The sequence below is a fragment of the Equus caballus genome, chromosome 3 (assembly GCF_041296265.1).
Source record: "Equus caballus isolate H_3958 breed thoroughbred chromosome 3, TB-T2T, whole genome shotgun sequence".
Taxonomy (NCBI): Eukaryota; Metazoa; Chordata; class Mammalia; order Perissodactyla; family Equidae; genus Equus; species Equus caballus.
This window is the reverse complement of record NC_091686.1, coordinates 63,464,626-63,477,378: the sequence shown is the minus strand read 5'-3', so window position 1 is coordinate 63,477,378 and position 12,753 is coordinate 63,464,626. Positions and strand designations below refer to the sequence as shown.

General features: G+C 38.9%; 1 protein-coding gene across 14 annotated transcripts in view; it reads right to left on the bottom strand.

Moving 5' to 3' along the window:
• The window catches only part of PAQR3 (progestin and adipoQ receptor family member 3), a 36,610-nt gene that overhangs the window by 16,246 nt on the left and 7,611 nt on the right, over window positions 1-12,753 (bottom strand). For 11 of the 14 annotated variants that reach the window (XR_002806981.2, XR_011437072.1, XM_023637873.2 and 8 more), the window contains 2 exons: window positions 5,518-5,673; window positions 1,901-2,098 (listed from right to left, as the gene is read on the bottom strand). Coding sequence is in view for 11 of the 14 variants with exons in the window: in XM_023637873.2 (XP_023493641.1) it covers window positions 1,901-2,098; window positions 5,518-5,673 (354 nt within the window). In the remaining 3 variants the exon portion in view is untranslated. The remainder of the gene's footprint in view (window positions 1-1,900; window positions 2,099-5,517; window positions 5,674-12,753) is intronic. The other 3 variants (XR_011437071.1, XM_070262334.1, XM_023637878.2) reach the window with 1 other exon arrangement.

Genomic DNA, 12,753 nt, shown 5'->3' with positions numbered 1-12,753 from the left:
ACTAAAGACCAGAGACTTTCGGCTGGAAAAGACCCAAGAGGTTTGGCCCAACAAGAAAATCTCTTCCACCATCCCCAATAAATGGTCCTCTTGAATACTACTATATGAAGCAGCCCACCTCACAGCTCTGTTGGAAAGCTTTTCCTTGCCCTAAAAAATCAGCCAGCTATAATTTATACATATTGTTCCTAATTCTCGTTATAAACCTAACTTACCAAGACACCATTTAAAAAATAAAGACAAATTACTTTTCTTGCCTTGACAAATATCCGAGAATTATCACGGCCCTCCCTAAATCCTATATTTTCAGGCTAATCAACCTCAGATTTCTCAAACGTTCCAGAACACAACTCTACCCTACCTGCCAGGATTAGCCCATCTGGGACTTTTCACCTTTGGTTAAGTTCCTCACTCTCCATCTTTTTAAAATTAGAGCTTATTGGGGAATTTCTCTGGAAGTCTCCCTCTACTTCTTCACTGCAACGATCTGTGACATCAGCTCTCTGGCCTTGAAGACCATTGTCTTCCTAAGCCGTATTTCTAGTCTAAGATTTCTAAACACAGGGGAGTTGCCATTTTTTTCTGAATTTCTCTAAAATGCACTGGCTTAAGGCGTCTGGTTCTCTTTCTTTGTTATTATAAACTTAAAAGGGATGTATTTACCTCATCCCAAAATTTTGGTCACTTTTCTGTCAATAACCAGTTATTCATTTCTGGTTAGAGTGAAATCTAGAGTAGCAGTTCCTCATTCTATTTTCTTTACTTATTTTCAGGGAATCAAAAATGTCAGAAAAATGACGTTTTCACAGATACAAGGATCACTCAAGTTCACTGCTACTGTCTCACCTTTCTCTCAATTTCCTCATCTTATGAAGACAGCATCACCCTTGTCCTCAAGTTAGCAAAGTGGCCAGATCATTATCACTCAATTCACTATATCACAGAATGTCCTTTTTAGTTTTATACCCTTTTATACCCAAATGCTTTCCACCACACTGCTGCCAATTTCATAAAAGTATATATGTAAGCTAACTATTAGTTCCCCTCTTCTAAAACAATATGATTCTCTTGACTAAAACTTGCATTTAAGTTCTCATATTCCAGATAAGGTCCCATTGCAACAAGTGTTTGTGATTTCTTGGTATATTTACTTATGTTAAAAATTCTCAAGTTTACTCTCTAGTGCATGCTTAAAGCATTTTATATGGATCTCTAAGAACCTAAGTCTTATTTGGAATCCCCTTCTCAAGAACGCCAAGGAGTTCTCACTGAGGTTCTTCCTGATGCACTCCAACTGCTCCCCCAGAACACCTAACCTGACAGCTCTTCTATTTCTTGATATATTTTCCTTGGTGGGTGGAATATGCTCCCATGGCTCCAGCTACCAATGCAATAATGATTTTCAGTCTTTATCACTAGTCTCAAGCTCTGACCTAAAGTCCATACCCTATTTCCACTTCTACATTCCACAGGCACCTCAAACCCAACAGGTCCAAGAAAAAATCCTTCCCAACTCCTCCTCCTCCAATCAAGAAAATAAATCAACTGCTCTGACTTCCGTTTTTGTGTTATCACTGGCATTATCCCTGCCCCAGCTGACAAAGCTGGAAGCTTGCGAGTTGTCCTCCACAGATAAGCACTTGGGTATTTACACACTAATGGTACCAGAAAGAGAACTAAGAATGTATCATTTCACAGAGACATATCTCAGAAAAAACAGTAGTCAGACTTCTATTTCTGCAAGGAATGCTCATTTATATAGATGTGAAAATTATGGCATCAATATGCTCTCAAGTAACAAAGACCCACTCACTTGGCTTGATTACACTACTTTACGCAAAAGGAATAAAACTGAAAAAGAACAAAAGAATGGGAAAAACATTGACTACACTCAACCCACCTGCACAATAGGAGCCCCGATCCCTCCATTGAGCCAAACCCAGTGAAGAGTAGGGATCACTCCATAGCCCGAAACAGAACAGAAGATGACGGAACGGAGCCTCTGCCACTGCTGTGTGAGGTAATTGGGATGAATCTGCGCAAAGAACACTGCCAGGATCATAGCAAGCACTGTGATCAGGTACACTTGGCGCCAATACTAGAACAAAAGGAAATCAGATTCTATTAACGATAAGGAAAGAAAAAGAGTAATTTTGGCCAGGACGTTATACATTCCAAACTCTATGTACTTGGTATTTTCATTTCCAAACATGATTACCTTCCTTCCTTAAAACAATGCATGTCCCATACAACTGTCAGGTTTCCTAGGATGACAAACCCAATTCCAAGGTGGGCTGGCAGAGGACACACTTATTCATGCAAAAGCATTTTCTGAGTACCTATCCTATGCCAGGGACAATTTAAGTCCTGTAGAAACAAAGATGACTATGACATGGCCTCTCCCAGTGGGTGAGCTCATAGACTATCGGGGGGCAGACATGTAAACAAATGATTATAATCTAACAGTACTGTAACTGAGTTATAAACAGAATGTTATAGAACCACAGAAGAGGGAGCAATTAATGTTACCTGGAGAAGCTAAAAAAATGCTTTACAGAGGAGATGGCAGCTAAGCTGGGTCCTAAGGAATACATAAGATTTTGTGGGAGACGGAGCTCTCAAGGAAAAGAAACAGCACATGCAGCAGGAAAGCTCTGAGAACAGAGGCTGAAAGGCAGGTATATTGTCAAGCTAAGTATTTGGACCTTTGCCATGTTGGCAATGGGGGAATAGCAGAGTTCTTCTTCTGCTTTTTTTTGCTGAGAGATTTGCCTTGAGCTAACGTCCATGCCAATCTTCTGCTATTTTTTAGTATGTGGGCTGCGAGAACAGCATGGCCACTAACAGAGTGGTATAGGTCTGCATCTGTGAACCAAACCCAGGCCACCAAAGTGGAACACGCTGAATTTAACCACTAGGCCACTGGGGCTGGCCCAATAACAAGGTTCTTTAAGAATGAGATGACATGGTTGTTTTTCAAATTGACTTATTAGAAATATAATTCTGAGATCAGTGTAAAAAAAGAGGTGACAGGAAGCCAGCTAGAAGATATTAGAATAATTGATTCAAAGAGAGAATGGGGAGCTTGGACTCTTGTTGAACAAGGAAGGCAGATGTAAACACCAGATTCAGGAGACATTTTTGCAATAAACTAAAGTCTTAATCGTTGACCAGGTATGTCAGAGGGCAGTAGAGGATGTCTTAACTGGTTCTAGGACGAGAGGCTTCGACTAATGCAGCGAATGAACAAAGATGATCCAGATGTGCCGTCTGGGTTGGGGAGAGAGAATGCGGAAGCGTGAAAGAAGGTTCATTTTAAAATGTATTAAGTTTGAAGGGCTTAGAGAATATTTAGGTACCTAAATGGGCAGTTGAAGAGCTGGTCTTCAAGCTCAAAAGTTAGTATCACACGGGACAGAGTTCTTAACCTGGTCTCCAAGGACTTCTGTGGGGCTATTAGCTTCTTGAAATCACACGTCAAAGTGTTTGGTTAGTTTGTGCCCAAATGAGTACATCCTCCTGGATGAGGGTCCACAGGTTTCGAACTCATCCTCAAAGGAGCCTGTGCTCCTTAAAAGGCAAAGAGCCACCACAGCAACTGAATATTTAGAAATTATTAAATACCAGAGGGAAGACAATTTTTCCTTTAATTGCTCCTGGACTGTATTACTCCAGTAGCTCTCTTTCCTTTCTAATCTACCTTAGACTTCTAGCGTAAGTGTCTCACTAGCCTTTTTGATTATCAGATATGTTTAGGAAGGGGTAAACAGAAAACAGGCTTCAGAGAAATATAGAATAAGATCAGCAAAATAATTCAAGTATTACATGACTGCACTCACAAGCTCCTAGTTATCGCATGTTCCCTGTAAGTTTTTTAAAGATGTAAACAGTTTTATACAAAATGAACAAGTTGTGAAAGTTCAGCAGACATGAGTAGAGTTTACAACTGAAATCCAATCAATCTAAAACAAGGTTAATTGCATATGTATTTAATTATATGCTTATGTTTCAAAGTAATTAGGCCTAAAAAGCAAATGGGTCATGTGTAAGAGGCTACAATTAATAATGCTCTTACATTCAAAACAAATTTATGATTTTTCTCTTTGTTAGTTTTACACTCCAGCTATGTTGACAGTTTTCTGTTACTGTGTAGAGACAAAGGTCCTACTTAAGAATTCCCAATAGTTAGAGGATACTGCATGGCAGGAAACAAAGGCTGTGGATGATGGCTTGGAGCACTGCTACATGGAGAGGGCTCAGGGAGGACAGGCTCTATTCCTTTCGAAGAGGACTACAAGTAACTAGTAGGTATACTAGTAGTCCCTGAGAGAGCAGCTCACTCTTGGCTCTGAAAGGGAAGGAACTAAAAGGACAAAAGAAAACAAAAAGCGTACGGCAGGAGAGCAGGAGGAAAAGAGCAGGGTTGATGGAGACTTTCTGAATGGGAGGGCCTGAGGTGTACTGAGCCCACGGGAAGACTCAGTGTGCCTTCTTGGCTGGGACATGAGGTGATGAGGTAGGTGGTTATATTCCACAGCTTGGCTGGCCAACATTTTTAGGTCAGGTACTTTATAATCTGATCATAGTGTTTCAAATGCTGCTTTGCACAAGGCAAAAACTGACTTTTGTGACAGGGTCAGAAAGCAGAGTTGATCTAGAACTCAGAACAGACACATATTTATTAAAGATACTACCCATCTGGTCTGTCTCTAGGCCTACCTCCAACTATAAGACTAAGGAAAGGAAAACATATTTCTTACAGAAGAATACAGGTCAACACACTCACAGATATACCTTCCTTTATTTTATTTGACTGAGAGTGGAATAAAAGAAGGAAAATGGAAAGCAGCAGCCAGCAATGTAATTTTATTAAGCACTACCTTTGTTTAACTTCAACTCTACAAACACAAAAATAAAAGATATGTAATGCGCGTCTGAGGAACCATGTAGCTATATGAATTTAGTGGAAATATTAAAATTTAATGTTTACATTAAGTTACAGAAAATAACTTTATACATATTCCAATGGAAAATTAGTAAAATGGGGCTGGTCCCGTGGCCAAGTGGTTAAGTTCGCATGCTCCGCTTTGGCGGGTCACGGTTTCACTGGTTTGGATCCTGGGCGTGGACATGGCACCACTCATCAAGCCATGCTGAGGCGGCGTCCTACATGCCACAACTAGAAGGACCCATAACTAAAATACACAACTATGTACTGGGGGGATCCAGAGAGAAAAAGCAGAGGGAAAAAAAAAAAAAAAGACTGGCAACAGTTGTTAGCTCAGGTGCCAATCTTTAAAAAAAAAAAAAAAAGAAAATTAGTAAAATGAGTATGGAACTGATAACAGACGTTAGAGATCACAGAGCCTTTTTGAAAAATGAGCTTATGCCTATACAAGACTCTTCTATTTCTTCTATAAGTTAATTATGTGCTTATTCAGAAGTTCAAAGGAACCACAGCAAGAAAACCCAAGACCTACATGAAAGGTAGAATGTAAAATGTTTTAAGTCACTTACATTATTACAATAAAATGCATAAAATACTCCGGAGACATAGCAGCCCAGTATTCCAATAGAAATTCCTGCATAATCTAATGCCATCCATCTTCGACAAGTTTTTTCTGATCGATGGCAGGAGAAAAGATGATAACCCACAGAGCAAAGCATACAGACCTATGGAAAATAAAACAAATCTTAGCAAAAGGAAACAAAAAGAAATGAAAGGCAACTCACGTGTGATGTTCAGGCAAGTGGTTAGGTTGAGCCCAGGCTTTGCAGCCATACAGTCCTGGGCTTGAGTTCTAGCTTTGTGCCTTAAGAGTCAGACAAGCTATGCCATTTCTCTAAGCCTCAGTTTCCTCAGGAGTGAAATGGGGATACAATTGTAAAAAAAACAAATTTAAAATGATAGGTATTTTCTAACAAAAATTTTAAATGAATAGCACAGTAGTGGGAAGATTACACAATATAAATGTTTTTAAAATATCAACTGAAGCTTGTTTTGATCCATGAATAACCTTCCTTTTTAAAAAGTACTTACTACAGAAGTAATATATGTCCTTAAAAAAAAATCAAAGAACACAGAATTGTATGATGTAAAAAAATAAGCCCCTCCTACTCAATCTATTCCCCAGCACTAGCCGCTAATGACATTTGTTATGTGTCCTCCCAGATACTTTCAACAAACATACCAAACACCTATGATACAGAAGTCTACACACATACACATACACAAACACACTATAGATACTTTTTAAAATGAATCAAATGGAATCACATTTTATATTCTGTTTTGTAATTTGCTTTTTTCACTTAAAGACTTTTCATGTCTGTAGGAGACATCATTGTATAGAGTTTACTTTTAAGTTATAAATTAAATATGACTTTGTTGTGCCAAGAAAAAATAATAATGACTTATGCTGATTTTATATGTTGCCAAATCGAGAGCAAAGCTAATCTGACTCATCAGCTCCTCTGAAGATTGATAAGGTTTCTATGGCTGAACTCCCCTCCAGCCATTAAATAAATGTCTGCCATGTATCATGTACTGGGGATACAAAGATGAAACTTTTACTCTCAAAGAGATTTTCCTGAGACAAGTAAACAAATGGTGATGTAGGAAGTCCAGTAAGAACAATCAGCACAGAGCACAATTAGAAAATAGAGGAGGGAGGGTCCTGGGTCTGTGGGTGTATGTGTACATTTTGGGGGTGGGAACGGTGGGAGGAAAGGAGCTCCATAGAAAAGTTGCCACCTGAGCTGGATCTTAAAAGGTTGATCTGGCATTTATCAAGGACACAAATAAAGCTGTGCCCATGTTTACTGGAGGTCGACAGGAAAAGTAGCATATTGAGAAACAGAACCATCAAGGAATGTCAAGCAGCCTTCTTCATGATACAACTATGACAAGTCCTACACATCAAGGAGTTTTTTTTTTTTTTCATTTTTTTTAATTGAGTTAATGATAGGTTACAATCTTGTGAAATTTCAGTTGTACATTAATGTTTGTCAGTCATGTTGTAGGTGCACCACTTCACCCTTTGTGCCCACTCCCCACCCCACCTTTCCCCTGGTATCCACTAAACTGTTCTTAGTCCATAATTTTAGATTCCTTATATGAGTGGAGTCATACACAGATTATCCTTCTCTTGCTGGCTTATTTCACTTAACATAATTCCCTCAAAGTCCATCCATGTTATTGCAAATGGAATGATTTTGTTCTGTTTTACAGCTGAGTAGTATTCCATTGTATATATGTACCACATCTTCTTTATCCATTCGTCTGTTGCTGGGCACTTAGGTTGCTTCCATGTCTTGGCTATTGTAAACAGTGCTGCAATAAACATTGGGGTGCATAGGACTTTTGAGATTGCTGACTTCAAGCTCTTTGGATAAATACCCAGTAGTGGGATGGCTGGATCGCATGGTAGTTCTATTTTTAATTTTTTGAGGAATCTCCATACTGTTTTCCATAGTGGCTGCACCAGTCTGCATTCCCACCAGCAGTGTATGAGGGTTCCTTTTTCTCCGCAACCTCTCCAACATTTGTTACTATTAGTTTTAGATATTTTTGTCATTCTAATGGGTGTAAGGTGATGTCTTAGTGTAGTTTTGATTTGCATTTCCCTGATGATCAGCGATGATGAGCATCTTTTCATGTGCCTATTGGCCATCAGTATATCTTCTTTGGAGAAATGTCTGTTCATGTCTCCAGCCCATTTTTTGATTGGGTTGTTTGATGTTTTGTTGTTGAGTTGCAAGAGTTCTTTATATATTATGGATATTAAGCCTTTGTCAGATATATGACTTGCAAATATTTTTTCCCAGTTAGTGGGTTGTTTTTTTGTTTCAATCCTGTTTTCATTTGCCTTGAAGAAGCTCTTTAGTCTGATGAAGTCCCATTTGTTTATTCTTTCTATTGTTTCCCTTCTCTGAGAAGGCATGGTGTCCGAAGAGATCCTTTTAATACTGATGTCAAAGAGTGTACTGCCTACGTTTTCTTCCAGAAGCCTTATGGTTTCAGGTCTTACCTTTAGGTCTTTGATCCATTTTGAGTTTATTTTGGTGAATGGTGAAAAAGAATGGTCAATTTTCATTCTTTTACATGTGGCTTTCCAGTTTTCCCAGCACCATTTGTTGAAAAGACTTTCTTTTCTCCATTGTATGCCCTCAGCTCCTTTGTCAAAGATAAGCTGTCCAAAGATGTGTGGTTTTATTTCTGGGCTTTCAATTCTGTTCCATTGATCTGTGCACCTGTTTTTGTACCAGTACCATGCTGTTTTGATTACTGTAGCTTTGTAGTATGTTTTGAAGTCAGGGATTGTGATGCCTCCCATTTTGTTCTTTTTTCTCAGGATTGCTTTAGAAATTCAGGGTCTTTTGTTGCCCCATATGAATTTTAGGATTCTTTGTTCTAATTCTGTAAAGAATGTCATTGGGATTCTGATTGGGATAGCGTTGAATTTGTAGATTGCTTTAGGTAGAATGGACATTTTAACTATGTTTATTCTTCCAATCCATGTACATGGAATGTCTTTCCATCTCCTTATGTCGTCATCCAATTCTCTCAGAAAGGCCTTGTAATTTTCATTATATAGGTCCTTCACTTCCTTAGTTAAATTTACCCCAAGGTATTTTATTCTTTTTGTTGCGATTGTGAATGGTATTGTATTCTTGAGTTCTTTTTCTCTTGGTTCATTAGTGGAGTATAGAAATGCTACTGATTTATGCAAATTGATTTTATACCCTGCCACTTTGCTGTAGTTGTTGATTACTTCTAACAGTTTTCCAATGGATTCTTTGGGGTTTTCTATATATAAGATCATGTCATCTGCAAACAGCGAGAGTTTCACTTCTTCCCTCCCTATTTGGATTCCTTTTATTCCTTTTTCTTGCCTGATTGCTCTGGCCAGGACCTCCAGTACTATGTTAAATAAGAGTGGTGATAGAGGGCATCCTTGTCTCGTTCCTGTTTTCAGGGGGATGGCGTTCAGTTTTTGCCCATTGAGTATGATGTTGGCTATGGGTTTGTCATATATGGCCTTTATTATGTTGAGGTAGTTTCCTTCTATGCCCATTTTGTTCAGAGTTTTTATCATAAATGGCTGTTGGATCTTGTCAAATGCCTTCTCTGCATCTATTGAGATGATCATGTGGTTTTTATTCCTCAGTTTGTTGATGTGGTGTATCACGTTGATTGATTTGCGGATGTTGAACCATCCCTGTGTCCCTGGTATGAATCCCACCTGATCATGATATATGATCCTTTTGATGAATTGCTGAATTCTGGTTGCCAAAATTTTGTTTAGAATTTTTGCATCTATGTTTATCAGTGATATTGGCCTGTAGTTCTCTTTTTTTGTGGTGTCCTTGTCAGGTTTTGGTATCAGCGTGATGTTGGTCTCATAGAATGTGTTAGGAAGTGTTCCATCTTCCCTAATTTTTTGGAATAGCTTGAAAAGGATAGGTATTAAATCCTCTCTGAAAGTTTGGTAGAATTCCCCAGGAAAGCCATCTGGTCCTGGGGTTTTATTCTTTGGGATGTTTTTGATTGCTGTTTCAATCTCTTTCCTTGTGATCGGTCTGTTCAAATTGTCTGCTTCTTCTTGAGTGAGCTTTGGGAGATTGTAGGAGTCCAAGAATTTATCCATTTCCTCTAGGTTATCCATTCTGTTGGCATATAGTTTTTTGTAGTATTCTCTTATAATCTGTTGTATTTCTGCAGAGTCTGTTGTTATTTCTCCTCGCTCACTTCTGATTTTGTTTATTTGAGCTTTCTCCCTTTTTTTCTTTGTAAGTCTGGCTAGTGGTTTGTCAATTTTATTTATCTTCTCAAAAAACCAGCTCTTTGTCTCATTGATCCTTTCTACTGCCTTTTTCATTTCAATAGTATTTATTTCTGCTCTGATTTTTATTATTTCTCTCCTTCTGCTGACTTTGGGCTTCATTTGTTCTTTTTTCTCCAGTTCAGTTAGGTGTGGTTTAAGGTTGCTTACTTGGGACTTTTCTTGTTTGTTAAGATGTGCCTGTATTGCGATGAATTTTCCTCTTAATACAGCTTTTGCTGTATCCCATATGAGTTGGTATGGCATGCTATCATTTTCATTTGTTTCCAGGTATTTTTTTTATTTCTTCTTTAATTTCTTCAATGATCCATTGCTTGTTCAGTAGTGTGTTGTTTAGTCTCCACATCTTTGTGCCTTTCTCAGCTTTTTTCTTGTAATTAATTTCTAGCCTTACAGCACTATGATCTGAGAAGATGCTTGTTATTATTTCAATTTTTTTAAATTTGTAGAGGCTTGCCTTGTTTCCCAACATATGGTCTATCCTTGAGAATGTTCCATGTGCACTTGAGAAGAATGTGTATTCAGCTCTTTCAGGGTGAAGTGATCTATATATGTCTATTAAGTCCAATTGTTTTAGTTTTTCATTTAGCTCCACTATTTCCTTGTTGATTTTCTGTCTGGATGATCTGTCAATTGATGTGAGTGGGGTGTTGAGGTCCCCTACTATTATTGTGTTGTTTTTAACATCTTCCTTTAGGTCTGTTAATAGTTGCTTTATGAATCTTGGTGCTCCTGTGTTGGGTGCATAGATATTTATAAGCGTTATTTCTTCTTGATGAAGTGTCCCTTTGATCATTATATATTGTCCCTCTGTGTCTCTCTTTACCTGTCTTATTTTGAAATCCACTTGGTCTGATAGAAGAATTGCAACACCTGCCTTTTTTTCCTTGCTATTTGCTTGAAGTATTGTCCTCCACCCCTTCACCCTGAGTCTGTGTTTGTCCTTGGGGCTGAGGTGTGTTTCCTGGAGGCAGCAAATTGTTGGATCGTGTTCTTTAATCCATTTTGCCACTCTGTGTCTTTTTATTGGAGAGTTCAATCCGTTCACATTGAGAGTGATTATTGATGCATGTGGACTTAATGCTGTCAATCTGTCGCTCATTATCTTGTTTTCCTGCATTTCTTTTCCAGTTTTCTTTAAACTACCCATTTAATACTGCAATTTCTTATGCTGGGTTTCTTAGATTTTTCCTTATTTATAATTTGTGACTCTGTTCTGTACTTTATTTTAGTGTCTACCTTGAAGTTTGTATTTAGAATCTCGTGTATAATATAGTCTATTCTCTAGTGGTCTCTTACTTACTTGACCAATACTGATTTAGACCCTTTGCTCTTCCCCTCCTAAATAATTATTTTCATTTTTTATTCCAACTCGTCTTATTAATTTGTAGTTAGACTGATAAGATCGTCCTTGCTTTGGTAGTTTCCTTATTTTTACCCTAATGCTATAGTTGAATATTTGCTATCCTGTTCTGGTTCTATCCATCGGTCTCCCTAGTTTGTGGATTGTGTCCCCTTTCTCCCTTTTTTCTTTTTTCAGGCATGAGAGCCTTCTTGAGGATTTCTTGTAATGGAGGGCTTTTGGTTACAAATTCCCTTAACTTTTGTTTGTCTGGAAAAGATTTAATTTCTCCCTCATATCTGAAGGATATTCTTGCTGGATAGAGTATTCTTGGCTGAAGATTTTTATCCTTTAAAGCTTTGAATATGTCACTCCATTCTCTCCTAGCTTGTAGGGTTTCTGTAGAGAAATCCACTGACAGTCTGATAGGGACTCCTTTATAGGTTATTCTCTTTTTTTCTTCTTACTTCCCTGAGTATTTTTTCCTTATCTTTCCTTTTTGCCAATTTTACTACTATGTGCCTTGGGGTAGCTTTTTTACATTGACAAATCTAGGAGATCTAAAACCCTCCTCTACACTCATTTCTCCGTTGATCCCTAGATTTGGGAAGTTCTCTTCAATAATTTCGTTAAGCACACTTTCTGCTCCATTTTCCTTTTCCATATTCTCGGGCATTCCTATGATCGTTATGTTCTTACTCCTCATTGAATCCATTATCTCTCGGAGTTTTTCCTCATTTTTTTTAATTCTTAGTTCTCTTTCTTCCTCAGTCTGGAGCCATTCAGCCTGTCTATCTTCAATTATGTTAATCTGCTCTTCTATGGTGTCTACACGGGCATGCAGGGAATCCGTATTCTGTTTTATCTGGTCCATTGTGTTTTTCATCTCGAGTAATTCTGTTTGAGTCTTCTTTACGATTTCAAACTCTTTTGTGAAGTAACTCCAGAACTCGACTTGTTTCTCTATCTTTCTCTCTACCTCATTGAGTTTTTTGATTATAGCTGCTCTGAACTCATTATCACTTAGTTTACCTAATTCCAAGTCCTCAGGACTTAATTCTATGTTTTTATTGTTTTCCTTCTGGTCTGGGGCTTTTATAAATTGCTGGATGGTAGAGGAGCGGTTTTTTCGCGTGGTGGTAGAATTCGGTTGCAGTTACAGCCTGTCGCCACTAGATGGGGGTCGAGAGCGGCGTGTTAGCTCTCCGCCTTGGGGCAAGATGGCTGCGCCCACTGGCTTTGCCGGGGTGGAGGGGCTGTTACTCACACGCGCCGGTCTGGGTTCAGATCAGTTCTGTTCTCTGGTCTCCCAAGGCCCTTGATTTATAGGGTCCCCGCGGATGGAAGCTTCCCCCCCCCCACCGTCAGCGGGTCTCCACTGAATCAGCGGCAGGAGTCCTGGATGATCCCCCGGTCGCGCGGGCCCTCCCCCGCTCCTTCCTGACCTGCACCACAGCGATCACAGACTCTAGGGGAGGGAGCATGTTCTCTCCTACCCTTCCAGCGCCTCCGAGGCTGTAAGTAGGGTTTATGATCTCCCCCTTCTTGGTATTGTAGGTCTCTAAC